This window comes from Carettochelys insculpta, chromosome 1 (assembly GCF_033958435.1).
Source record: "Carettochelys insculpta isolate YL-2023 chromosome 1, ASM3395843v1, whole genome shotgun sequence".
In the NCBI taxonomy this organism is placed as follows: Eukaryota; Metazoa; Chordata; order Testudines; family Carettochelyidae; genus Carettochelys; species Carettochelys insculpta.
Window position 1 is genome coordinate 377,155,376 of NC_134137.1, and position 25,575 is coordinate 377,180,950.

Genomic DNA, 25,575 nt, shown 5'->3' on the forward strand with positions numbered 1-25,575 from the left:
GGTGCAAAGCAATATGTTCCCTGACCCATCACTCTGTCAGTGACTTTGTTCACTTCCCCTCTCCTGGTGAGAGAAAACAACAGGAAGCAGCAAACATTTCATTGCATAATATGTCTCAGACTTGGTGAAATGCAGGAACATAAGTAGTGAAACCACGACAGCCAGGCTGAGAGCAACCATGGGACTGGTGGCAAGGTAGGAGGGTGGTCCTGCTCCATGCCCCCCAGTGAGGTGGGGATCAGGGCAGAAGGGGCGGGGACAAGGACAGTCAGATCTTAGCACAGCCTGGACCATCGCATTGGCCCATTCCCCCCAAAAGCTGCAGGGTGCAGTGGAGCAGTGCTGGTGTGGTACTTCAAACGGGCCCAGAGCTCCAGCCACCACCGCTGCTACTTTGGTGGAGCTCTTTGAAATGCTGGGCCATGGGGCAACTGCCCCCTTTGCCCTTCCCACCCCCACTGGCAGGATCGAACCACGGTCAGAGACCAGGATGTGATTGATTGTGCCTAGTGGTTAGAGGAGGAGTCAGCAATGAGAGCCAAGGGTCAGGCATCTGGAATAAGAAGTGCGGGTCTGAGCCAGCTTATCTGGACGAGAAGAGCCTGAGGGAAATGATACAGGCTTTGGTGAGACTGGAGAAAGAACCTAACTTCCCTAAGGATTTATGCAGCAAAGTGGACTGTTGGTTAGGGTCTTGCAAAATAATTTTATTGGCCGTTTTTTGACTTTTAAACCCCACAAACCACAGAGACTCTGAGCTTGCGCTTGCTGAAGAACTAAGGTTGATGTAGGCAGGATTGTCTGAACGAGCTTTCGCTAACCTCTAGTGAGGCACTCGCGGAAAAGACTTCAGAAGCCGGCCACGTCTGCATAGACACACCTCCTCTGCCTTGGGGCATGGTGGATCGCCTTTGCCAAATGATCACACCTGGCTGCTTTGGAGTCACAAATCGCGCAGGTATTTGTATGCACTGGCAATGAAATGTGATTGTATTCCTTATTGTGTGCGTAAAGGGCAGCCGAACTGTGCTTAGCATGTGCTGATTACAGGGGGTCTCACTAAATAAGGGGCCAGCAAAAATTTTTAAGAGGGGCCACTCCAAGAATTTGGAAAGCAGTCAAGGGCTCAGAGGAACGAGGGCTGGGATGGAGGCTGGGTGAAGAAGGGAGCTTAGAATAAGGGACTGGGGTGCAGGAGAGAGTTGGGGTCTGGGAGGAGGTTGGGGTGAAGGAGTAGGCTGTGGCCTGGAGCAGGGGTCTGGGATGTGACCTCGGACAGGGTATTGGGGTGCGGGGTCTGGAAGGGGATGGAGGGGCAGGGGGCAGCAGGTTAGAGTTATGTGTGGCGATGGGGGCAGAGGGATGAAAGGAAGGGCTGGGGTGCCAGAGGCAGGCTTTGGCTGGGAGACTTACCAAGGCAGCTTGTGGCCAGCAGCCTTGAGGCAGGTCGTCTGCCGCCTGCAGCCCCAGACTGCTCAAAACTCCTGCCTCTTCCCCCCGAGCACTTTGCTCCAGAGGAAGCTTCTTAAACTGCTCCTGCCCCCAGCAGAATCTCTGAGCTCCTATTGGCCAGAAACCAGAAACTGGCCAATGGGAGCCGAGATATTTTGCAAGGGGGTGGGAGCAGCATGCAAAGCCTCCCCCTCCCACACGGTGTCCAGAGCAGAGAGCTCAAGGGAGCAAGAAGCCACTTAAAATAGCGTCTGGATGCTCTGTGCCTGAGGTGGGACAGTGGTCCAGATCCGGGGTCATGGCAGGCCCAAGTTAGTTAGTTAGTTAAAATCGGTTATGCCTGCTGGCGTGTAGGGCGGCAATTGTCCAATGAACCTCCACTTCTACAGGTAGGTGAACTCTCTGAACGCACCTCTGAACTCTGGCTCTTCCTAGCCCAGGACAGCCAGCTGTGAGTGGGGTGCAGTGGCGGGAGAGCGGAGTGAAGCGTTAAGGGTTACATTCACTTGTTGAACCTTCCCATCGCAAGCTGGGAACCTGAGGCAACTGACACTACCCAGGACACCGAAGGTTGGCTTGGCTTATGGTTGCATGCTTTTGAATGTGGTTGTGTTCTCTTCCTAAGTCAATGCTTGATTCCCTTTCCCTTTCAATAAAAGTTCTCCTTGTTAGCCACAGATACAGGACATGTCGACCCTACACTAGTAGAATGACCAGACAAGTGGAGGATTGGGCCAAAAAAATCTGTTGAGGCTCAACAGAGACAAGTGCAGAGTCCTGCACTTGGGAAAGAAGAATCCCAAGCATTGCTACAGGCGGGGGGGACTGACTGGCTAAGTAGCAGTGTAGCAGAAAAGGATCTGGGGATTACAGTTGTTGAGAGGCTGGATAGGAGTCAAGAGTGTGTCCTTGCACCCAAGAAGGCTAATGGCATAATGGGGTGCATTAGGAAGAGCATTTCCAGCAGATCTAGAGAAATTCAGCACTGGTGATGCCACATCTTGAGTACTGCATCCAGTTCTGGGCCCTCCAGTATAGATGTGGGTGTGGATACACTGGAGCAGATTCAATGGAGGGCAACCAAAATCATTAGGAGGGTTGAGCACATGACCTATAAGGACAGGCTGAGGAATTTGGGCTTATGTAGTTTGCAGAAAAAAAGAGTGAGTGGCAGTTTGATAGCAGCCTTCAAATTCCTGAAGGGTGTTCTAAAGAGGATGGAGAAAGGCTATTCTCAGTAGGGCCAGATGGCAAAACAAGGAGCAATGGTCTAAAGTTACAGAGGGAGAGGTGTAGGTTGGATATTAGGAAAATGCATTTCACCAGGAGGGAGGTGAAGTACTAGAATAGGTTATCTAGAAAGGTGGTGGAATCTCCAACCCTAGAGGTTTTCAAGTCCCAGCTTGACAAAGCCCTGGCTGGGATGATTTAGTTGGGGTTGATCCTGCTGTGGGCAGGGGCTGCACCCAGTGACCTCCAGAGGTCTCTTCCAGCCCTATGATTCTATGATTCTATAATTAAGTTGACCTAACATTAAGTTGACTCTGGCATACAGCTGATGTACTAATTTATATTGCTTGTGCTGGCTACACTTTGCTGCTTGCATAGGTGGTGCATGTCCTCACCAGAAGCCCTTGCACAGATCAAACTGTCAGTGTGGGACACTGACAGATGGTTCTGAAAGCCAGCAATAGTTGCTATATGTCATACCATGTCTATGCCACCACTGTATCGATAAGAACATAAGAACGGCCACACTGGGTCAGACCAAAGGTCCATCTAGCCCAGTATCCTGTCTGCCGACAGTAGCCAATGCCAGGTGCCCCAGAGGAGGTGAACCGAAGACAATGATCAAGCGATTTGTCTCCTGCCATCCGTCTCCCGCCTTCGACAAAAGGCTAGGCACCAAGCCTTACCCCCTGCTAATAGCTGTCTATGGACCTAACCTCCAAATATTTATCGAGCTCTTTTTTGAACTCTGTTAGAGTGCTGGCCTTCACAGCCTCCTCTGGTAAGGAGTTCCACAGGTTGACTGTGCGCTGTGTGAAGAAAAACTTTATTTTATTACTTTTGAACCTGCTACCCATTAATTTCATTTGATGTCCTCTAGTTCTTATGTTATGGGAACTAGTAAATAACTTTTCTGTATTCACTTTCTCCACACCATCCATGATTTTATATACCTCTATCATATCGCCCCTCAGTCTCCTCTTTTCTAGACTGAAAAGTCCCAGTCTCTCTAGCCTCTCCTCATATGGGACCCATTCCAAACCCTTAATCATTTTAGATGCCCTTTTCTGAACTTTTTCTAATGCCAGTATATCTTTTTTGAGGTAAGGAGACCACATCTGCACGCAGTACTCAAGATGTGGGCGTACCATAGTTTTATATAGAGGAAGTATGATATTCTTCATCTTATTTTCTATCCCTTTTTTACTTATTCCTAACATCCTATCTGCTTAACTGACTGCTGCTGCACACTGCGTGGATGTTTTCAGAGACCTATCTATCTAACTACATGGACAAGGTGGAGCTATTAAGACAGTGTAGCAGGTAAGTAGCCCACGCTAAACTGTCTACACAACAATTAAGCAGCTCAGAGCCCCAGCCAGCTTGTACAGACTATCTACAGTGTAAACATAGCCCCAGCAACGCCAGCCAGGTCCGAGGCCCAGTGGTGCCTTGTGGTATACCAAACAAATGATCCTATGTGGGTAAGAGGCTTAATATATGACTATATGAAAGTAGCTTGTCCTGATCGCTTTGCTCTAAAGCCGTCTTCAGACTTTTAAACCAATTTTACTCCTCTTTAAAAAAAAACCTCTATTCTAGCAGCTTTGCCCCCTGGATACAAGCTGCTTAATATTTCTCATCCCCAATAAACCCTTTTCCTTTTAAACATACAGCACATTTCACAATTATGAAGGACACGATGACAAATTGGACCCGGGATTCTAAGAAACAGAGGCTTTAACCACATCCTGATTGTTGGCGTGAGGCAAGGGAAAGAATTGCTGATCTTGCATTATATCATTATCTTCCCTTCTGCTCTTGCAAAATGGAAATGAAAAGGGAAATTCACATAAAAATAAACTGTCCAAAATCAGAGATCCTTTTGGTTCATGTGCTAGGCAAAACTGCAGGTTAATGTTTAGTTTACACTGGTGGAATGAATTTGTCCATAGGTCAGGAAAGAGCACATGGCATAATGCAGTTGCCTTCTTTGAACTGAGGTGGCTCATCACCAGGGCTGCCGCAGGTGGGAGCTTAAGCTGGCGGCAGGTATTTCTTTAATGTGGTTTGTGTTTCTTTAAAACGGAAGATCGAAGTCCTGTGTCTCTGGCTATGGCAGGAGCCATTTCTTACAGCCCACAGTCTCATCAGGTAGCACAGGGGTGTGCAAAGTGGGGGTGGGGGTGTGGGACATTTTGCAAGTGGGGTGCAGCATAATGGGCTCCCCACGAGCTTCCGCTGCCTCCCCAGCCTGGTACTTTCTCCCCCGCACCCTCCGCCACTGCTGTCGACAAGGGAACGCTCCCCCACCACTGGGCCAATCAGAATATGCAGAGGCTTTGATCCAGGCAAGAGGGGAAGCCAGTGAGTTCCCAGCTCAGTAAGGCAGTTGCATTGGTTCCCACAGCCCGTGTCACACTGGCCCCCAGGATCCCCTTGAGATGCTGGTGTGGAGTGAGTGCTGCTGCCTGTGGGGGTGCAGGGCCACTATCAGCCTGCAGCCATCGCTGCCCGTCAACATGGCGCAGTCCGAAGTAATCACTCTCCCTAGTTCCATGGTCAGCAGTGCAGCAAGGGCAACGTCTACGAGGTGGAGGTGGTGATGCAGCTGAGCCCCCACGTCCTCCTTTGAGACATCCCCCCGAAATCGCTCCCCCTTCAGGGCACCCCTTGAGTCCCTTACATACCCTGCTGGGGTCTTCCCCCCCCAGTCACCCTTCCCCCTTTGGGGCACCCCCTGGAGCCCCCCGCACCCTGTTCCTGAGCATCCCATCCCCTTCCTGAGGACCCTCCCCCCAATCCCTTCCTGTGGCCCTCCCACAGGTTGTGGGGCCCAGCTAATTGTAGGGTGGAAAAGTGGCGCCCAGTGTAAAAAGTTTGCTCACCCAGAAACTCTTGCTCTTTCCCAGGGTCACACACTTCTCGGTTTCTGTGGGTTGTTCTCTCACACCTGGCTCCCTTTACGTTATCAAAGGAGTCCCCTTAGGTTATCCTCCCTGGGCTACGTCTACACGTGAAGCCAACATCGAAATAGTCTATTTCGATGAGTAACGTCTACATGTCCTCCAGGGCTGGCAACGTCGATGTTCAACTTCGACGTTGCGCGGCACCACATCGAAATAGGCGCTGCGAGGGAACATCTACACACCAAAGTAGCACACATCGAAATAAGGGTGCCAGGCACAGCTGCAGACAGGGTCACAGGGCGGACTCAACAGCCAGCCGCTCCCTTAAAGGGCCCCTCCCAGACACAGTTACACTAAACAACACAAGATACACAGAGCCTACAACTGGTTGCAGACCCTGTGCCTGCAGCATGGATCCCCAGCTGCCGCAGCAGCAGCCAGAAGCCCTGGGCTAAGGGCTGCTGCCCACAGTGACCATAGAGCCCCGCAGGGGCTGGAGAGAGAGCATCTCTCAACCCCCCAGCTGATGGCCGCCATGGAGGACCCGGCAATTTCGACGTTGTGGGACGCGGATCGTCTACACGGTCCCTACTTCGACGTTCAACGTCGAAGTAGGGCGCTATTCTGATCCCCTCATGAGGTTAGCGACTTCGACGTCTCACCGCCTAACATCGAAGTTAACTTCGAAATAGTGCCCGACGCGTGTAGCCGCGACGGGCGCTATTTCGAAGTTAGTGCCGCTACTTCAAAGTAGCGTGCACGTGTAGACACAGCTCTGGTGTGCCGGTCATGCCACTGACAGCCACCTTCCTGCTCTCTGTGTTGTACTTAAAGTACTGCATGAGGTCTGTTCAGGGGGATAAGGCAAAACCCCACATATATTGGTGACACGGATCTCCAGTACTTTTTTTCTGGCAGGACACACTGGAAAGGCATTCCAGCACATTTTTTCCTGTAAATCCGGCCCGTGGAGCCTTTCCATCTGGCGTGTGGAGCTGACAACACTGCCATTTTGGAAGCTGGTTGGGTGGCTCGGAGCTGCATGTGGCTCTTTAAGGAGCCATTTGTGGCTTGTGCTGCTCAAACCTCCTCTGGCTCTCTGTCTGTCATGCTGAAAAAGGAGGACTCCATTTAATTGGTTTAATGACCAGCAGGAGGGATCTGGCTGTTAAACCAATTAAACTGAGTCCTATTATTTCAGCATGGCTGGGTGCTGGGAGCTGCCCCTGCTGTGTTGCACATGGTGGGAGCAGGAGGGCTGTGGGGAGCCACGCAGCCATGGTAAAGAGGAGACTGTGGCCCGGCAAAGAAGCAAGCAGCACGCAGAGCTCCTGGGTAAGGTGTAGCCAACCAGGCTCGGGTGTCCCAGAGACGAGGCTGCACCCAGAAGGCGAGTGCTATATTTGGTTTAATGAAAGCGCGTGACACCCGCGACGGGAGCCCCGGAGACGCCGCAGTCACCAGTGGGGAAAAACCCGACGCGTCGGAGCTTCGCTCGGGGAGAGGCTCAGTAACAGGCCTCCTAACACTAGCTGATAAAGCTGAGCTCATTAACATAAGATTGCCTAAAATTGCCTATGCATTTCTTATCACTATCTCTGGTGGCCTACTGCCAGCGTAGCCTTGAAATCTTGGCAAGCACGCCTTGTTCTGCAGCTGTTCCCATGGCAGTTTGCAGCTTTCACCTTGCACAGACTGGTCTGTTTAGATTCTCCTGAGGATTCACAGAGGGGTCGATCTGCTCTCATGAGACCGTTATAAACTCTTCTCGCACCCTACACTCCTCCCCGCGACCCCTTTGTGAACGCCAAGGCTAGTAGGAATCAAGTGAGGTGGTTGATGCTCTTCTGGCAACACAGTGTGCACCTGTGGAACAGACCTGACAACAGCATATGAGAGCAGTGAAAGCAAAGTTACACAAAAGGGCATAGTTTTGCAAGACAGCAGGAGAAGCACTGACACCTATGAAACAAGTGTCCATGAGCTGTCCCACGGCCATGCTGTGGGGCAGACAAAAGGCAGACGCGTTGATGGCAGTCTGTGCCAACGTTACCCATACGTTGGAGCGGTCACTGATACGTGGGCCCCACTCCGAGGCCAGTGCTACAGCAGTCCAGAGGTACCAGCGCCACAGCCAGGCCATGGTTACAAGGTCCGTAGCGTCACCGTTCGCTGAGCTGAGTGAGTGCTGTGATTATAGCAGCAGCGTCCGCGTGCTTGCAGGGATGCACAAACAGCAAGCCCGTCGGTTACCCAGATGCTTCCTCTCCTCTCCTCAGGCACGGTATCCAGCGGAGGTGCCTCCGCCACCGGCGAGGGGGCCACTGGTGGGTCGACGGCGGGTAGCTCATCCGCTAGCGGGGGATCATGCTGAAAGGTAATGGTTCCCAGCAGCAGGGCATGTGGAACAGTAAGTGTGGGGGCTCCCAAGCGCATGCGCTGCTGTAGGTAGTGTTTCCACTTGAAGTGGGTAGCTGCTTGGGCTACGCCCGTATGTGCACGCTCAGAGGTATCTGTGACCCACCCCATTAAGGGGATCGGGGTCTGCACGGTAACAGGGGCGACACCCGTGACCCGCTCAGTGTTCTGCAAAGCCCACACCACTGCTAGGATCTGCCTTTCCAGGGGGGTGTACTCACCTTCGGCTCCGCGGAGGGTGCGTGACCAGAAACCGATAGGTTCTTTTCGCTGGGTTCCTACCTGCTGCCACAGACCCCAGGATGCCACGTCGCCGACGGTTGTTACCTCCAGTTCAAACGGTTGGCCCTGCAGCGGTGCAGTGAGGCGGGCGTGTGCTACCACCGCCTCTTTGCAGAGGTCAAAGGCTCGTTGGTGCTTCTCTGTTCAGTGCCACTGGGTGGCTTTGCGCACAAGCTCCTGTAAGGGACACATAAAAAAAAGCAAGGTGCGGAATAAAAGCACGCCAGAAACCGAGAAGGCCCAGAAAGGTTTGCAGCTGCTGTTTAGACGAGGGTGTGGGGAATGCCTGGATGGTATGCCGCACTTTTGGCGGAATGCATTTGTTTGTATCCATCCACAGCACACCCAAGTAAACCACACTGGTGGCTGGCCCCTGCACTTTCTTGGGGTTAATAGCCCATCCCCGTTTTTGCAAACCTGTTACAACGGTGTTTAAGGCAGCTTGAACAGTTGGTTCATCTGGTTTCGAGATCATAATGTTATCGATGTAGTGATAGTAGGCCATCTGGTCAGGGAGGTCCAGACGCTCCAGATCGGCCTGCACTAGCTGATGGCAGATCGTCGGGGAGTGCTTAAAGCCCTGGGGTAACACGGTAAACGTGTATTGCTTTGTTAGCCACGTGAAGGCAAACTGCTCCTGACTCTCGGGATGAATGTTAACAGAGAAAAACGCATTAGCCAGGTCTATGACGGCATGCCACGGCAGGGCTGCCAGGGTGATGCGCTCCAGAATGGTAACCATGTCTGGAACTACGGCCGTTAGCTCTGGGGTTACCTTATTGAGTTCTCGATAGTCCACTGTCATGCGCCACGAGCCATCCGGCTTCTTTACTGACCAGATGGGGCTGTTAAAGGTGCTCAGCGTGGGGCGAATAATCTCCGCCTGTAGCAATGCAGCTGTAGTGTTACTGATCTCCTGCTCTCCACCGGGAATGCGGTACTGCTTGACTGACACCGGGGTCTGGGGGACCGGCAGGCATACAGGCTCCCATTTGGGATGTCCCCGAAGTAGGGGCTCCACAGTTCTGATTGCCTGGATGTATCGGGGGTGCCCAAAGGCAAACAGCCCATACTGTGTGTCCACACACCGGCCACGCAAAACATCCATGCCAATTATATATTTACCTAACGGCGCAGCCAGCACAGTCGCCCGAAAGGGAGGGGCTTTCCCCAGCATGAGGGTGACCTCCACCGAATAAGCGGTGGTCTCTGCTCCTCCGAGGCCCTGCACAACCACCACGTGACCCGCAGTCTGGATAGAATGCAGAATGGTCACTTCAGCTCCGGTGTCTAACAGAGCAAGCAGATGCTGCTCCCCTCCCCGGGGCCACTTGATGGTTAACGGGACGAATGGGCGCCGGTCCCCTGCTACCTGTTGCACAGCCACAGCCCGTACCACAGGGGACCCGCCTCCCCGTCACTTCCTAGGGGGAAGGGTCCAGTCGACCAGGGCACTGGGCTCGGTCCTCCCCCCAGCTCCTGTACCTTTCTGTGGTGCCTGAGTCTCGCCCACCCTCTTGGAGGCACCCACATCCTCGCTCCGCTGGGTAGGCGGCAGTTGTAACCAACGCTTGTACAAGTCTGGTGTTGGCACACCATTGATCTCCTCACGGGGCACTCCTGCCTTCAGTAAATCCGTCCACATAGTTCTCCGAGTCACCTTAACGTGCCCTTTTTTCTGTCCAGAGGCTCCTGCCCGACCACCTTTTTCTTTTGTGGCACGGACCGCTTTCGCGCCGCCTATGACAGCCTCTAACCGCATCAATGTTCCCACCAAGTCACCGACAGTCCCGCCCGCTGCCATGACCACGGCCATAAGGGAGGCCTTCAGCTTGAGAGGGGCAAGGCGTAACAGAGTGGCCTTGATGGATTTCTGGACCGCTACATCGTTCGGTCCCATGTCGAGGGCCACAGCCCATGCCATGCCCAGCTGTCTCAGTGCACTCACCCCTTCTGGGATCGTACGCCAGGGCCTCACCTGTGCTTCCAGCTCCCCCGGGGAGGGGTAGACCTGGTCCACCGCCGTAGCCAACCAGCGGTACAGGGATGGCGCTTCCACAGCATTTCCCTGTCCATCGTTCAGACCTTGCATAGTCTGCACTCCCTGCCTGACTTGTGAATCCTGGGACAACACACCCATCTGGTGGGGCTCCGCAGGCAGCAGCAACACAGAATTGCCCGCGTTGTCCCACACACGCACCAGCCAGGCCAAAAGGCCTTCCCCCGGCTCCTGCTTAAAACTCTTCACCAACTCCTGCAACTCACTTGTCTTAAACGTTCGCCAGACATCGGAGCGCAGTTGCCCCCCTTCCAACCTCATCTCCCGAACGGGACGTGCCTGTCTCTGGTCGGTAGGCACAGCCTCCCCGATCACCACCTCCTCCTCCTCCTCAGACGAGGAAGAGCTCCAAATGTTACCATCCCAGGTCTCAGGGTCCCAAGAGGCTAGCGCTAGGACCGCACGCACTTGGGCCTTCGACACCGGTGCTTTTCCTACTCTCGCGCGCCGCCGATTCGCAACTCTCGCTGCCAACACCTCACAACGATGGGTTAACTCTTGCGTCCTTTCAGACTGCGAGGTAACCACCTCCTGCGCTATTGCCCGCACATCCGCCAAAGCGCAACATTCCTGCTCCTTCCCCACCAGCGCCTTCTGCAGGCGGAGAAGCTCATCACCGAGGGCCCGGAGGGCGGTCAGGAAAAGCCATGCTACCTCTCCCGCCACCTTTTTTTCCGTCCCCGGCCGGCGGCTCAACCGCAGCCGACGCAACGCCCCTTCTACCTGTACCGGCGTCACGCCTGCCGCCTCCTGCAACTCCGGCCAGTCTGCTGGGGCTGCCCAACAGGCCACCATCCGCGCTACCGGCCCCCATTGCTCCGTCGAGGGCCATCCTGGTATGCGCTGCAGGGACAGCGCTGGCTTCCCTGCCTCCCCTGCTTTCGACCAAAAGGGCATCGTACCTGGAGAACCCTGCTCGCTGCGCCAAGTGTAGCCAACCAGGCTCGGGTTCCCCAGAGACGAGGCTGCACCCAGAAGGCGAGTGCTATATTTGGTTTAATGAAAGCGCGTGACACCCGTGACGGGAGCCCCGGAGACGCCGCAGTCACCAGTGGGGAAAAACCCGACGCGTCGGAGCTTCGCTCGGGGAGAGGCTCAGTAACAGGCCTCCTAACACTAGCTGATAAAGCTGAGCTCATTAACATAAGATTGCCTAAAATTGCCTATGCATTTCTTATCACTATCTCTGGTGGCCTACTGCCAGCGTAGCCTTGAAATCTTGGCAAGCGCGCCTTGTTCTGCAGCTGTTCCCATGGCAGTTTGCAGCTTTCACCTTGCACAGACTGGTCTGTTTAGATTCTCCTGAGGATTCACAGAGGGGTCGATCTGCTCTCATGAGACCGTTATAAACTCTTCTCGCACCCTACATAAGGTAAGTTAATCCTGGGTTGGGGGGGCAGTTTGGGGCTCTGAGGGGTTTAAGCCTGGGGGTAATTTGGGGCTGAGAGGCATTTAAGCCTGGGGCTGGGGGGACAGTTTGGGGCTGTGAAGTGTTAAGCCTGAGGGCAGGAGGGAGTAGTTTGGGACTGTACAGGTGTAAGCCTCAAGATTCCAGGGGGAATCATCAGACTGGAGTTCCAGCACCTTTATATCAGTCACTGCTTTATCATGTGCATGTATAATATTACACTCATGCACGCACTCTCACATACAAGCACACGCCATTTTGTTGTTACCAACTAGTTGTTCCCCTTAATTTCACTGACCAGGTGTGTTAGATGGGGCTGGGGTGGAGCTGGTCTTCCGCCAATCCAGATCGATGCAATAATTTGCCACCCTTCCACGGGTAGAAAAATGTTCTTTTTGTATTTCAGAAGTACAGAAAAAACTTTTTATCTGTTGAAGAACCACTTAAAACACCCCTCTACAATGTACATCGGACAAATCGGGCAAACGCTGTGCCAAAAAATGAACAGACACAGAGCAGACATTAGGAATCTCAATCCACATAAGCTGGTCAGTGAGTGTTTCAGTGGAGTGGGCCATTCTGTTAAAGACCTGAGAGTCTGCGTCCTGTAACAAAGAGACTTTAAAAGCAGATTACGTAGGGAGATTTGTGAACTGGAGTTCATGCTCAAATTCAACACATTAACGCTTGGTATGAACAAAGGCAGCAATTTCCTCACACATTACAAGGACTGCTTCCCTTCCTTTGATGTTCTTAATTATCTCAGGCAAGACACTGAACATCCCCCAACCCTTACCCCCTTTCTTCAGTTCTATATATTTGATTTGTCAGTTTTTATGGCAATTTTTTTTGGACCTCTGTGCTACATAACTGGGTCTGGACTGGAAATTCTATAGATCTGAAGAAGTGGGTCTGGCCCACGAAAGTTCATCACCTAATAAATCATTTTGTTAGTCTTTAACATGTTAAAGGACTGGTGTTTTGTTTTGTTAAAACACCATGGATCCATTGTTGCGAGGAACATTATGTTTTATTTTATGTTTGTGTTTGTCTTATTGCTAGCATAGTTGTGTATTGTGCTAAACAATACTGCATTAGGCAGAAAAGCCCTTTTAACTGTATTTACAGAAAACTGTCTTAGAAGGGCAAAGGATACGATGGTCCAAGCCCCTTTACTAATAGGACACCAAAGTGATTTATTTTGCCATACATTACTGGGTAGTACAAACCATTACTTCCTTACTTTAATGTACAGGAAATGAGCAGAAGTATTTATGCTCAAGTGCCGAAAGCCCAAACTGTACAGATAACTGCATTGATTTGGTCATGCTCAAGACTGCCAATAATCCAAAGAAAACATATTTGGGTTCCCCAGCTAGCTGGGACATATATGAATATTAAAAGGGATACAACAGACCACCAAAGACATGAGGAGTGGTCCCCACAACAATGGAGTTGCCCCATGCTCCCTGTCTTGGAGGAACCAGGGTCATTCCAAGGCAGGGAATTAGCTACAGACTTCTGGGATGAGATGGATAGTTCCACCATCAAGATATATTTTAATGGGAAAAAAGTGTCTGTCATCAGGTCAGTTTCATGTCCAATACAGAATGACATCTATAAGTACAGAGGACCAAAAAAAATTGCAATAAAAACAGACAAATCAAATAGGATTGAAGGAAGGAAGTGAGGGGTCGGGGATGTTAATTATCCTGGCTGAGATAATCACAAGCACCAAAGGAAGGGAAGCAGTCCTTGTAATGCGTGAGGTAATTGATGTCTCTGTTCATACCACTTGTTACCGTGTCAAATGTGAATATGTACTCTAACTCACAAATCTCTTACTCTAATCTGTTGTTAAATTCGCTGTGTTCCAGGACACAAATTCTCAGGTCTTTAACAGAATGGCCCACTCCATTGAAGTGTTCACTGACCGGCTTATGTGTATTGAGTTTCAGGATGTCTGCTCTGTGTCCATTTTTTCTTTGGAGAAGGTTTGCCCAGTCTGTCCAATGTACATAGTGTCAGGGCATTGTTGGCACATAATAGCATATATCATGTTGCTGAAAGTAAACACAAATGTGCCTTTGATCTTGTAACTCACATGGTTAGGTCTAGTGATGGTATCCCCAGAATAAATATGCAAACAAAGTTGGCAGCGGGGTTTACTGCAAGCAAAAGTTCCAGGATGAGTATTACTGTGGCATAGCCTGTGATTGCTTGTGTGATTTGTCAGTTTTTATTGCAATTTTTTTGGTCCTCTGTACTTACAAATGTCAGTCCGTGTTGAAAATGAAATTGATCCTAATTAAATGGGTGTGTCCCACAAGAGCTCATCACTGAATAAATCACTTTGGTAGTTGTTAAAGTGCTATGTTCCTCCTGCTTTGTTTTGTTGGACATAGAACAGACATCAAAAACCTCCAAATACACAAACCTGTCAGTCAGCACTTTAATGGAGTGGACCATTCTGTTATAGACCTGAGAGTTTATCTTCTACTGAAAAGGGACTTTAACAACCGACTACAGAGAAAATGCTCCCAACTAACATTCATATTCAAATTTGACACATTAACACAAACACATTAACAGTGGTTTGAACTGGGACAGCAATTACCTGACCCATTATAAGGCCTTTTTTACACACTTTGATGTTTTATGTAATTCTTAACTCCCCATCCCTCTGCTCTTCTGATTTGCCAACCTTGATAATAATTTTTCTGATTTGTCAACCTTGATTACAATTTGTGGACCTCTGTGCTTTATCTATTGAGTCTGTGCTGGTATGGCTGTAGATCTGAAGAAGTGGGTCTGTCCCACCAAAGCTCATCACCTAATCAATTATTTTGTTAGTCTTTTTAAAGTGCCACATGTCTGCTTTTTGTTTTGATTACATGGGACAGTTAACACTACATAGGTCTGTGGGTTACACCCCACCTTGTGGCTCTTTGGTTTAGGGGTTCCTCCCCCGCAAATATTACTTCCCAGCATATGACACAGGGGAATCACTCACCTGTGCACCTGAGCCAGGTCTTCACCCCATGACCAGGTGTCACCCGGCTCCCCAACAGGGGTGAGAAAGAGGTCCTCACAGTAGGTGGCAGCAGGAGCCCTTGGGAGGAATTCTGGGGGAGCCCTCTCCCACCCCTTCAGGGAGGCTGGCAGCCAGGCAAGCACTTTAGAAAAGCCTGAGAATAACAAGAAGTCCTCTGGCACCTTATAGACCAACAGATATTTTGGATGCGATTTTTGGTTCTCTGTGCCTTAAATATTGCGTCTGTTCTGGTCCTGGCTATGGCCTGAAGAAGTGGGTCCGTCCCACCAAAGCTCCTCACCTAATAAATAGGGACACCGCAGGGTCCTCCCCTACCAGTTACACTCGTTCTTTCCCAGCTGGCAGCCAGAAAGGGACCAGGGGCCACCTCCTCTGGGAACCAGGCCGTCCCCGCACCCTCGCTCCGGGCTGGCAAATGCCCCGGGCCAGCGGCTGGTGCTCAGAAGGAAAGCGAAAGCGAAAGCGAAAGCGAAAGGCGCGGGGAAGCGCCGGAGAATGCCCCTGCGGTTCTCACCACTCGGCTGCGGATTCTCCCAGGCGCCCTCGCATGCCCCGCTAGCCGCTGCCGCAGCGCGCCCGGCCGGCTCCCCCGATGAAGCTGCCGCCGGGGGCCTGACGACTGAGAAGCCCGGGGAGCCTGGCGCCCTCCCGCCGCTCGGCCCGCGCCATGGCCCGGCGGCTGCTGCTGCTGCTGCTCTGCGACTGCGGCTTCGTGGTGTTGCTCCCCGCCCGCGCCAGCGCGGCCGCGCAGCCAGGTAAGCGAGGGAACCCACCCGGCCCGCGGCGCTCGCCGCCCGCCCCGCCTGGCTGCGGAGCGTGCGCCCTGGCGCGGCACCGGAGCCACCGCCGTGCGCCCCAGCCGTGCGCTCAGGGCGCAGGCAGCTCCGGAGCCGGCCCCTGCGCGCCTCCCGGAGCCGGGGCGGGGGCCCGGCCGCTGCCCTTCGGTGCCGGGCTGGGGAGGCGGAGGCCGGTCCCGAGCCGGCCTGGCGTGCCCACGTGGGGCAGTGTCAGCAAAGGAGCCGCCGGCGGCTGCAGCTGGTGCGGGCGCAGGGAAGGAACCGGGCCCCGGAGCGTCGCCCGGCGGGGAGCCCCCTCAGCTGGGCCGGCCCTGGTTGCCCCTTTCCTGTGGTGCCCCCACAAGTGAGGGATGGGAGGAGACGGAGCCATCAGCCCCCTTCCGTCCCCCTCCCCAGTCGGCCCCAGGGGGTCTTCTGCAGGGGGCGCACAGTGGCACCCTTCCACCCTGCACCGGGGAGCTCTGGGGACCATGGAGACACTGGCTTCTAAAGTCCCCCCCGGGATGGGCCTCTCCTTCATCAGGTCAAGTATCGGAGGGGTAGCCGTGTTAGTCTGGATCTGTAACAGCAACGAAGGGTCCTGTGACACCTTATAGACTAACAGAAAAGTTTTGAGCATGAGCTTTCGTGAGCACAGACTCACTTCATCAGATGCTGGTCTTGGAAATCTGCAGGGCCAGGTATAAATAAGCCAGAGCAAGGGTGGGGATAACAAGGTTAGCTCAGTCAGCAAGGGTGAGGCTCACTACCAGCAGTTGAGCTGGAGGTGTGAACATCAAGGGAGGGGAAGCTGCTTCTGTATTTAGCCAGCCATTCGCAGTCTTTGTTTAAGCCTGAGCTGAGGGCGTCAAATTTGCAGATGAATTGTAGCTCAGAAATTTCTCTTTGGAGTCTGGTCCTGAAATGTTTTTGCTGTAGGATAGCTACTTTTAAGTCTGCTACTGTGTGGCCTGGGAGATTGAAGTGCCTTCCTATGGGTTTTTGTATATTGCCATGTCTGATATCTGATTTGTGTGCGTTTATTCTTTTACGTGGAGACTGTCCAGTTTGTCCGATGTATATAGCAGACCCTGTATATACCCACTTCGTCAGATCTGGATCTTTGCCCACAAAAGCTTATGCTCCAAAATAGCTGTTAGTCTATCAGGTGCCACAGGACTGTTTGTTGTTCTCGAAGATACAGACTAACACGGCCACCTCTCCAAAAAGACTGAATATCCCCCGGGTTATCCTGCCTCTTTTTGGTGCTATGTGTTCAGCTCTGGGTGCTTGTTGGAGTGGGGGTCATGGGGAGGTTCAGAAGCTGAACCAGTGAACTGTGTATTGTGTCATATTTGTGCTGTGGATGCTGACAATGTGGTACTGACCTCGCGCATGCCGCTCTGGAACTGGCAGGCTTGGGGACGTGGTCTGGTCAGTGGTCAGGGAGCACTATGTCTGTGGAGAGCAGAGGTGGGCAGATGTTTTGGCCTGAGGACCGCGGCAGGGTAGGGAAATTGTGTGGAGGGCTGTGAATGCTCACAAAATGGAAATATTGGGGTGCAGGAGGGGGTGAGGGCTCTGGCTGATGGTGAAGGCTCTAGGATAGAGTCAGAAATGAGGAGTTCGGGATGCAGGAGGGGGTTCTGGGATGGGGGTTGCAGTGTGGGGAGGGGGAACCAAGGGCTCTGGCTGTGCATGCTGGCTCTGGGATGGGGTGAGGGGTGTAAGGCTTGAGGTGCAGTGGGGACTTCGGCCTGGGAATGAGAGGTTCAGAGGGTGAAGGAGCTCCGAGGTGCAGCTCTAGGCTGGGCTTACCTCCTCCAGCAGCTCCTGGAAGCAGCAGCATGGTCCCCTTTGGAAGCATGACCAGGCACCACCTGGGTGCAAGAATTTGTCATTCCCAGCCAATAGGAGCTGTGGAGTCAGTGCTCGGGGTGGGGACAGCACACCGAGCCCTCTAGCTGCCTCCAAGGGACATGCAGCCACTTTCCGGAGCCACGTAAAGCCACAGCACATGTGGAGTGGGGTGCGTAAGGGTTGGAGACTGTTCACAGGCCATAATTTACTTTCCCGATCTAGTGCATTTGCTGTTTTCAGTAGGGTTCTTGTTTATTTTTCCATTGTTGACTTTGTTTCTGTAAAAACATACTACATCTGAAAACAGTTGCCTGGAACAAAATTCCAGGACCAGGTGGTGTTCCTGGACCTGACAGAGTTGACTTTGCGTGTGTAACACTGTTCCACATCATCTGTATCTCCGCGGTCCATATGTCTCTGCATCTCAATCCCTTGACTTTGATTTGTTCACCTCTAATTTATTTCAGCTGTTAAAACAAAAAGCAATCCTGTAGCACGTTAAAAGACTAACAAGTTTGTTTGTTTATTTATTTATTTTGAAGCTACAGACTCACACAGCTCAGACTCAGCTGCTAGATGTTACTACCAGTCAGGAGACTTATTTCTTATTTGTGATTTTAAAAATCATGGAATCATAGAACACTAGAACTGGAAGGGACCTCCAGAGGTCATCAGGTCCAGTCCCCTGCCCTCTCAGCAGGGCCAAGCACCGTCTAGGCCATGCCCTATAGGTAGCTGTCTAACCTGCTCTTAAAAATCTCCAGTGATGGAGATTCCATAGCCTCCCTAGGCAATTTAGTCCAGTGTTTAGCCACCCTGACAGTTAGGACATTTTTCCTCATGTTCAACTTAAACCTCCCTTGCTGCAGTTTAAGCCCATTCCTCCTTGTCCCAGCCTCAGAGGCCAAGGAGAACAATTTTTCTCCCTCCTCCTTGTAGCCCTCTTTAAGGTAGCTGAAAGCTCTTATCACATCCCCTCTAAGTCTTCCCTTTTCTAAACTAAACAAGCCCAGTTCTTTCACTCTGCCCTCATAGCTTGTGTTCTCTAGACCTTTAATCCTTCTTGTTGCTCTTCTCTGGACCTTCTCCAATTTCTCCACATCTTTCTTGAAATGTGGTGCCCAGAACTTGACACACTACTCCACCTGAGGCCTAATCAGTGCTCTGTAGAGCGGAAGAATGACTCATGTCTTGCTCACAACACTCCTGTTCACGCATCCCAGAATCCTGCTTGCTTTTCTTTGCAACAGCATCACCCTGTTGACTCATCTGCAGCTTCTCTTTCTGCAGTACTCCTTGCTAGACAGTCCTTTCCCATGATATGTATGAAGCTGATTGTCCCTTCCTAAGTGGAGTCCTTTGCATTTGTCCTTATTAAACCTCATCCTTTTTACCTCGGACCATTTCTCCAGTTTGTCCCAATCATTTTGAAATATGATAAAGGAAAACTTAGTTTTCAGAAAGAAACAAAAAAAAATCATAGAAGTAAACGCAATTGCAGGACTGTGTTCCTAAATACAGCATACATCACATGCTCGCTAGTTGATACACGCAGTTATGCAGCATGACAACTTCTGAGCTGCTTTCCATTCTCTTTCACCTATGCTGCCATCAGCTCTTGGACCTTTGTGCTTTATGCAACAGAGACCTTGTACTGTAGGCTGATGCCCCAGGCTGAATGTGCAGTTAACTTTTTCATGGACCGTACATCATAATAATAATCTCTATATGGATCCTGCCTGGAAGTCAGTCACTGGGGACTGCGTGTCTTAAGGCTAATCCCCACTACGGCACGTGAAGTGCAGAAGGTGGGGGCCTGCAAAAACGTTTGAAGTACTCTGCCACTAACGGCTTGGGCTAAAAAACTAAAAAGTCAAAAACCTTTCCAAGGTCATGGATGATCTGATGTTGGATGAGATGCTGCCACCTCCAAGTGTGACCCCTCCCCCCTTTGAGAACAAAACAAGCAGTCCTGTAGCACCTTAAAGACTAAAAAGTTTATTTATTAAGTAATGAGCTTTTGTGGGTAAGACCCACTTCATCAGATTCCTATCCATGAAAGCTCATCACCTAATAATGAACTTGTTAGTCTTTAAGGTGCTACAGGACTGCTTGGTTTTTTTGGTGAAGATATAAACTAACATGGCAACACCTCCGAGATTAACCCCTTTTGAGAGCCAAAGATGACATGCTTGGGATATCTCCCTGTGGGGTAACCCCTAACTGTTAACCCTCTCTCAGGAGAGAATTTATTTAAAGTGCCTGTCAGAAGATCCAAGCATGTCAGGCTAACACTGAATATGCAGGTTGTGCACCTAAATATCTATGAAAGGATTTTTCAGAGGTGTGATTTTTAGAAGCTTCAGCCACAAACCAATGAAACATTTAAAGCAAGTTTTAGACGAAGGGCTTGTGGACAGAATACACAACTATCAGAAGGGCAGCCGAGTTAGTCTGTTATCTTCAAAAACAAGAAGTCCTGTGGCACTTTGCAGAATCATAGAATTGTAGGGCTGGAAGGGAACTCAGGAGGTCATCTAGTCCAGCCCCCCGCTTCAAGCAGGATCAACCCCAACTAAATCGTCCCAGCCAGGACCTTGTCAAGCCAGGACTTAAAAACCTCTAGGGATGGGGAATCCACCACCTCTCGAGGCAACGCATTCCAGTGCTTCACCTCCCTTCTGGTGAAGTAGTTTTTCCTACTATCTGACTTACTCCTCTCCCTCTGTAACCTCAGACCATTGCTCCTCGTTCTGCCATCTGTCACCACTGAGAACAGTTTCTCACCCTCCTCTTTAGACTAACAGCTATTTTGGAGCATAAGCTTTGGTGGGCAAAGACCCGCTTTGTCAGATGCACGAGTGGGGGTTCCAGAGGAGGATCTAAATATATAGGCTGAACCTGTGCACGTTTTTCATGAGGTTTGTGTCAGTAAATTCATGGCTGGGCCATGCCTGTTAAAAGTTTTTAACTACTACTTGATGTCTGTTTCGCAGGTCCTAGGTTATGCTAATAGGCCTGGCAGGCTGGGAGGGTTTTCACTTTTAAGTTAGCAGGGTTAAAAGTTAACAGTCATAGGGCTGCAAGCTGCTGTTATGTGAGCTTTCAGGAGCCCTTCCCTCCTCAATCTTCTGGGGTTTGATTTTGTATGCCAAGTGGGGATGCACAAAATCGAACAATCAGGGGTTGTCAGTCAACCCCTGTACTCCTCATCCTCCTGAGGAGTACCGGAGGTCAACAGGCTTCCCTCAGAGAGGACGGCCAGGTAAGTTGATCGTAGATTCGTCCATTCTAGCTACGCAATTGCTGTAGCTGGAATTGCCTATCTACGACCAGCTTTAAGGTCTAGTGTAGACCTGTCGCGAGAAAAGCAGCCCGTGACTCTTGTGATAAAAGTATAAAACCTCTGTTTATCCACATAGACGAGATCCAAGGAGGACAGCGGGTGCAGCCTCCTTGGCCTGATGTTTAGGAATTGGAGCGGGCAGGGAAGGAAAATGATCAGCGTTCTTGGATTGCAGAATGGAGGAAGAGGCACATTTTGCTGAAGGAGATAGGCAGCTGGCTGTGGGCCAACGTTACAGACTCTTCAAACTCTTATCACGCGGGACGGAGCACCCAGAAGCCGTTTGGGCCCATTTATCAAAAGGAGATATTTACTCATCCCTGTTCCATGCTCTCCTGTTGATTTTAAACCCTTTCATTGCCCTTTTGGAATTAAAACATTCTTTGGACCATTAAGGGCCCCAGATGCTGCCTTCCCACCTGTGCAAGGCCCTTTTCATTCATTCGTTCATCTCTTTCCATTTAGGAAAGACAGCGGCCTGGACTTGAAACACTTAACCAGTTTAAAACGATCAAGGATAACTAGCCAAAACAGACTGTATTTGTGGCTGGAGTGTTTGTACCCCAGTCATGTGAACAGTTCTCACATCAGCTCCTGAATAATGGCAGGGTCCCGGCCATCGGATTAAGTGGGGCAGCTGCCCACGGCTTCCCCCATAACGGCTACCGCCAATGTCCTATGGATGGGAGGGAGGGGGTTACCTGAGGCCAAGGGCTGAGTGGTGGAGGCAGTGGGGGTTGCCTGGGTGGAGGGAGAACTGGGGGGCAGGACGGGGGGTGGACTAGGGGAGGAGCGGAGCCTGCAGTATGGAGGAGGTGTAAGACCAGGCCCTGCCCTGCTCCCTCTTGAGACTGCCCTAGCAGGGGATTAGACTAGATGACTTTCGTGGTCCCTTCTAACCTGATTGATGGTTCTATGAGTGTAGCATAGGGCATAAATATTCTTAATCCTCCCAGCCCAGAAAATTCTACAGAAAATAAGATCAGTCTTTCTGGCAGGTCCTGGGGGTCAAAATAACTAGGAAATGGCATATTAAGGAGAAAAGCAGACTCTACAGTTGAGGTAGAGACGCCCCAGTGTCTCCTGCAAAGGTGACCTGCCAAGGGTTAAAAATTGGGTTTGTGCTGTTTTCCTTCTTATGTATAAAAATGGCCTGCAAAGTGTTTTCCCCCTTATTGCTTTTTTAACCTTAAAAATACCAGGAATATTAAGTCTGGTTGTCCTGGGTTTTGTCAGAGGAGCCACAAAGCTATGTTCTGAGTGCTTTTTCAGCTTTTAATGGAAGAGGCGAGGGTGCTGCATTGTTAATAAGAGAGCTTGCCACATCTTATAGAACTGGAAGGGACCTCAGGAGGTTATCAAGTCCAGTCCCCTGACCTCTTGGTAGGACCAAGCACCATCCCTCCCTTGACTGAGCTCCCAGCCCTGGGTTTATAGTAGGCCAATGCTCTAACCACCAAGCTATCCCTCCCCAGATTGTCTTCTAAATGTTTTAGTTGAGTAAGCTTTAACATAAGCAGTGCATTTTACTTTGTGTAAATAAAACCCAGGTCCCCCCCCCAACTTCTCAATGAGTCAGACTTAACTCAATCAGAAAGCATGTCTGCTGTCAGAAGTTTATGAGTTCTTCAGTTGTCCAGAGTAGACCAGCTCTGAATTACTAGTATTTAAAAAAACCTGAAGAAATAACACCACCAAAAACCTTTAACTGCTCAATTTTCCCCTGCCACACATACCACTCGGACCATATTTTTGCATCAGTGGGGCTCCAAGGCCCCCCTGTGTGTTTTCCTTTTGCAGGTCATCTTTAAACTGGGGGAAATAAGTCTCAGAGAATTTATTTGGAATTTATTTTCCAGTTTGATACCTACCACCTCAGGCTCAACAAAGATATCAATTAGCTTACGCATTACAAGGACCACTTCCCCACCTTTGATATTCGCAGTGACCCCAGGCTCCCACTTAATTTAATAGACACGTGCAGCAGCTTTTTTATTCTCCCCCTTTTCCCCCTCTTCCTTCTGCCCTATCTAGCTGAGTATTATTTTTTTCTTTCATTTTCCCTATCTTTCTTTTAAATTCTCTTCCTCTCAGTTATCAGTTGTTCTCCAGATCTGAAGAAGTGGGTCTGTCAGACAAGAACTCATCACCTAATAAATAATATTGCTAGTTTTTGAGGTGCTACAGGACCACTTGCTTTGTTTTGGGGGAAGTAAGGGCCTGAAATTTGATTAGGTCTAGCTGCCACTGGTGGTTTATTGTTTAAATACAAGCTACTGCGCCAGAGAAAACAGTGACAGATGACGGGCTCTGTGACTGAACCAAGCAATAGAGTGGGGTGTGCAAACTGAGGGGCCCGCCCTGTTAGGGGGTGCAAAATTTCAAAAGGGGGAGGCAGCACAATGGGCTTCCCCCTCCCTCCAGAGCTCCACTGCGTCCCTCAGCTCAGCAGCGCTGCCATCGGCAGAGGTCTGGCTTCGTTTCCAGCCCACGCCACCCTCCCTGCCACAGATGTGTCTGTGCCCTGCCTGAGCTAGGCTGACCTCTGCTTCCAGCTGTCCTGCACCCAGGGGGCAACTGTTCTCTGGGAGTACTCGAGTCATTTCTTGTCACCCAGCCCAAGCAAGCTGGGAGGTAGGTGTGGCAGAGGCAGCTGAGTGGGGGTAAGAGTCTACGGAGACAGTTCAGTCTTTTTCTTTTCTTTTCTTTCAGTGTATTTATGTTGATCTTTTGCTCTTTGGTTTCACTTTCCCTAGAAGGTCTGGAGAGCTGGGGTGGAGGGTGCTCTTTAAACATCAGGGAGCTGTTGGGTTTTTGGGGTTTGGTTTCTTTTTCCCCCAACTGGAGAGTGAGTGGGATGAGGTCTTGAAATAGCAAGATAAAGAGTTATATATATATATATATATAAAGCATTCTCCAGTTAATTAAACATGTTAAAATATGTTTCTGTTTTTATGTCTCCATATTCGCACTTATATACTGATTAACCAAGTTTTTACATTCTACTGCCTGATTTTCTTATATGTGCTGTAAGGGTTTTTATTCTGCATATGAACATAAGTGAAATTTCTGTGAGTTTGGGTTACATTAGACAGTTTGTGTGTGGGAGGGCTCTGGCTAAGGGGGAGGCTCTGAGGTAAAAAGTTTGCTCACCCCTGCAATAGAGCGTTAGCTGCAGCATAGCTTCCCCTGCATTGCTCTAGCAACAAGCTTCAGTCCTGACTCCACAGGACCATATTTGGTGTGAGAATAACTCAGTCTCCCAGCATTGGCCTGTTCTGCTGAGGTTCCTCCGAAAAATGCGTGCGACTGTGGAGTCCTTGTGGAATTCTGGAGCTGATTCCAATCTCAGTTTGCACTCGGATGTCACCAGTGTAACTGCATTGCCGTCAGTGGTTTTACGCTAGTGTGAGATCAGAATCGCGCCCCCCCCCCCTGGATTTCACAGCTGTAAACACAGTTATTTAAACAGCATCCGGGTGACTTCTGTAATTTCTAGCAATATTTCTTTGGCTGTAGTTGAGCAGTATACTGCATAACAATTCACTTTCCAAAAGTGAGCTGGTGCTAGTTAACTATAGAATCAGATCTCAGGATATCTGCGTTCTAGTCTTAAGTCTTCCTCTAGCCTCCTGGGTTTCCTTAGGCAACTTACTTCATTGCTTTGTACTTCAGTTTTCCCACCTGTAAATTGGGGATGAGGATACTGACCTCCTTTGTAAAATGGTTTGAGAGCAACAGATGTAAAACACTATGTAAGAGCAAGGTGGTGGGGTGAATACTTTCCTGTCAGTCCGGGCGAATCATTACTCTTTGGTGTTACACAGCATTGTGGGTATAAGATTGTCTTGTACTTTCAACCTGATAGATACAACGTGAGGTCTGGGAGATACAGAGAGAGATTACCAGAGTCCTTAACTAGTCTGGTGATAAATTCTCCCAACTCAGATGTTGAAGGGATATTTTCTACTCAAATAATAAATAATACAGATTGAACCTCTCTAGTCCAGAACTCTCTCATCTGGCAACATCCATTGTTTGGCATGATTTTAGTGAGTCGGATGACGACTTATCATGGGTGTGGGCAAATTTCCTGTGGTCCCATTATGTTTGTTTAAAGCCACCAGTCCTGGCTCTCTGTTTTCTGTACTGTCAGTTACCTGTAGTGTACCCCTAAATGTCTTCTAAGAGCCCAGGAAGCAGTGGAAGTGTTGGTAATCCTGCCAGACAATATTGACCTCCTGCAGTGTTCGGCACTGGTCAGGTCCTGAAGGTGGTGGACTAGAGAGTTTCAGCCTGTAGCACTTAGCACATTTCATGTATAGGTTCCAATGTTCTTGACCCCTCTAAGTCGTATCTTATCTTTAGTTTAGAAAAGAGAAGACTCAGAAAGGAACATGGTAGCAGGTTTCAAGCACCTAAAAGAAGGTTACCAGGAGGAGGGAGAAAAATTGTTCTCCATGGCCTTCGAGGATAGAACAGAAAGCAATGGGCTTAAACTGCAGCAATGGAGGTTTAGGTTGGACATTAGGAAAACCTGCCTGTCAGGGTGGTTAAACACTGAAATGAATTGCCTGGGAAGGTTGTGGAATCTCCATCACTGTGGCGCCACAGCTAACCAAAGTCTTCCTCTTACCCAGACAAAATCCCACAAATCCTTACACACTGACCTGAAACCTGACCCCAAGCCTTGTGCTACAGCCACTAACACTTACGACTTCCCCTGTGTGGTAGGAAGAGAGTCTGACATGTAAATCCTGGGTGAAAGTAGTTAAAACTG

General features: G+C 50.3%; 1 protein-coding gene and 2 long non-coding RNA genes across 6 annotated transcripts in view; 2 read left to right on the forward strand and 1 right to left on the reverse strand.

Annotated features, from left to right (window-relative positions):
- The first annotated feature begins 160 nt into the window (after window positions 1–160).
- LOC142001114 (uncharacterized) lies at window positions 161–4,447 on the forward strand. 2 transcript variants are annotated; one of them, XR_012642398.1, is made up of 4 exons: window positions 161–195; window positions 828–958; window positions 1,888–2,022; window positions 4,359–4,426. It is a non-coding gene; the product is annotated as an uncharacterized LOC142001114 (long non-coding RNA). The 2 variants fall into 2 exon arrangements; XR_012642397.1 differs by lacking the exon at window positions 1,888–2,022 and having other exon boundaries at window positions 4,359–4,447.
- Window positions 4,448–6,981: 2,534 nt separating this feature from the next.
- Window positions 6,982–15,784, reverse strand: LOC142001141 (uncharacterized). Of its 2 annotated transcripts, XR_012642402.1 has the most exons (4): window positions 15,328–15,784; window positions 14,772–14,946; window positions 8,231–8,468; window positions 6,982–7,961 (listed from the first exon to the last, which is right to left on the reverse strand). It is a non-coding gene; the product is annotated as an uncharacterized LOC142001141 (long non-coding RNA). The 2 variants fall into 2 exon arrangements; XR_012642401.1 differs by having other exon boundaries at window positions 6,982–8,468.
- Window positions 15,443–25,575, forward strand: part of IL15RA (interleukin 15 receptor subunit alpha) — a 75,452-nt gene continuing 65,319 nt past the window's right edge. For both annotated transcript variants that reach the window (XM_074976063.1, XM_074976077.1), the window contains exon 1: window positions 15,443–15,568. In XM_074976063.1, the coding sequence (XP_074832164.1) occupies window positions 15,481–15,568 (88 nt within the window). In that variant the 5' untranslated portion in view covers window positions 15,443–15,480. The remainder of the gene's footprint in view (window positions 15,569–25,575) is intronic.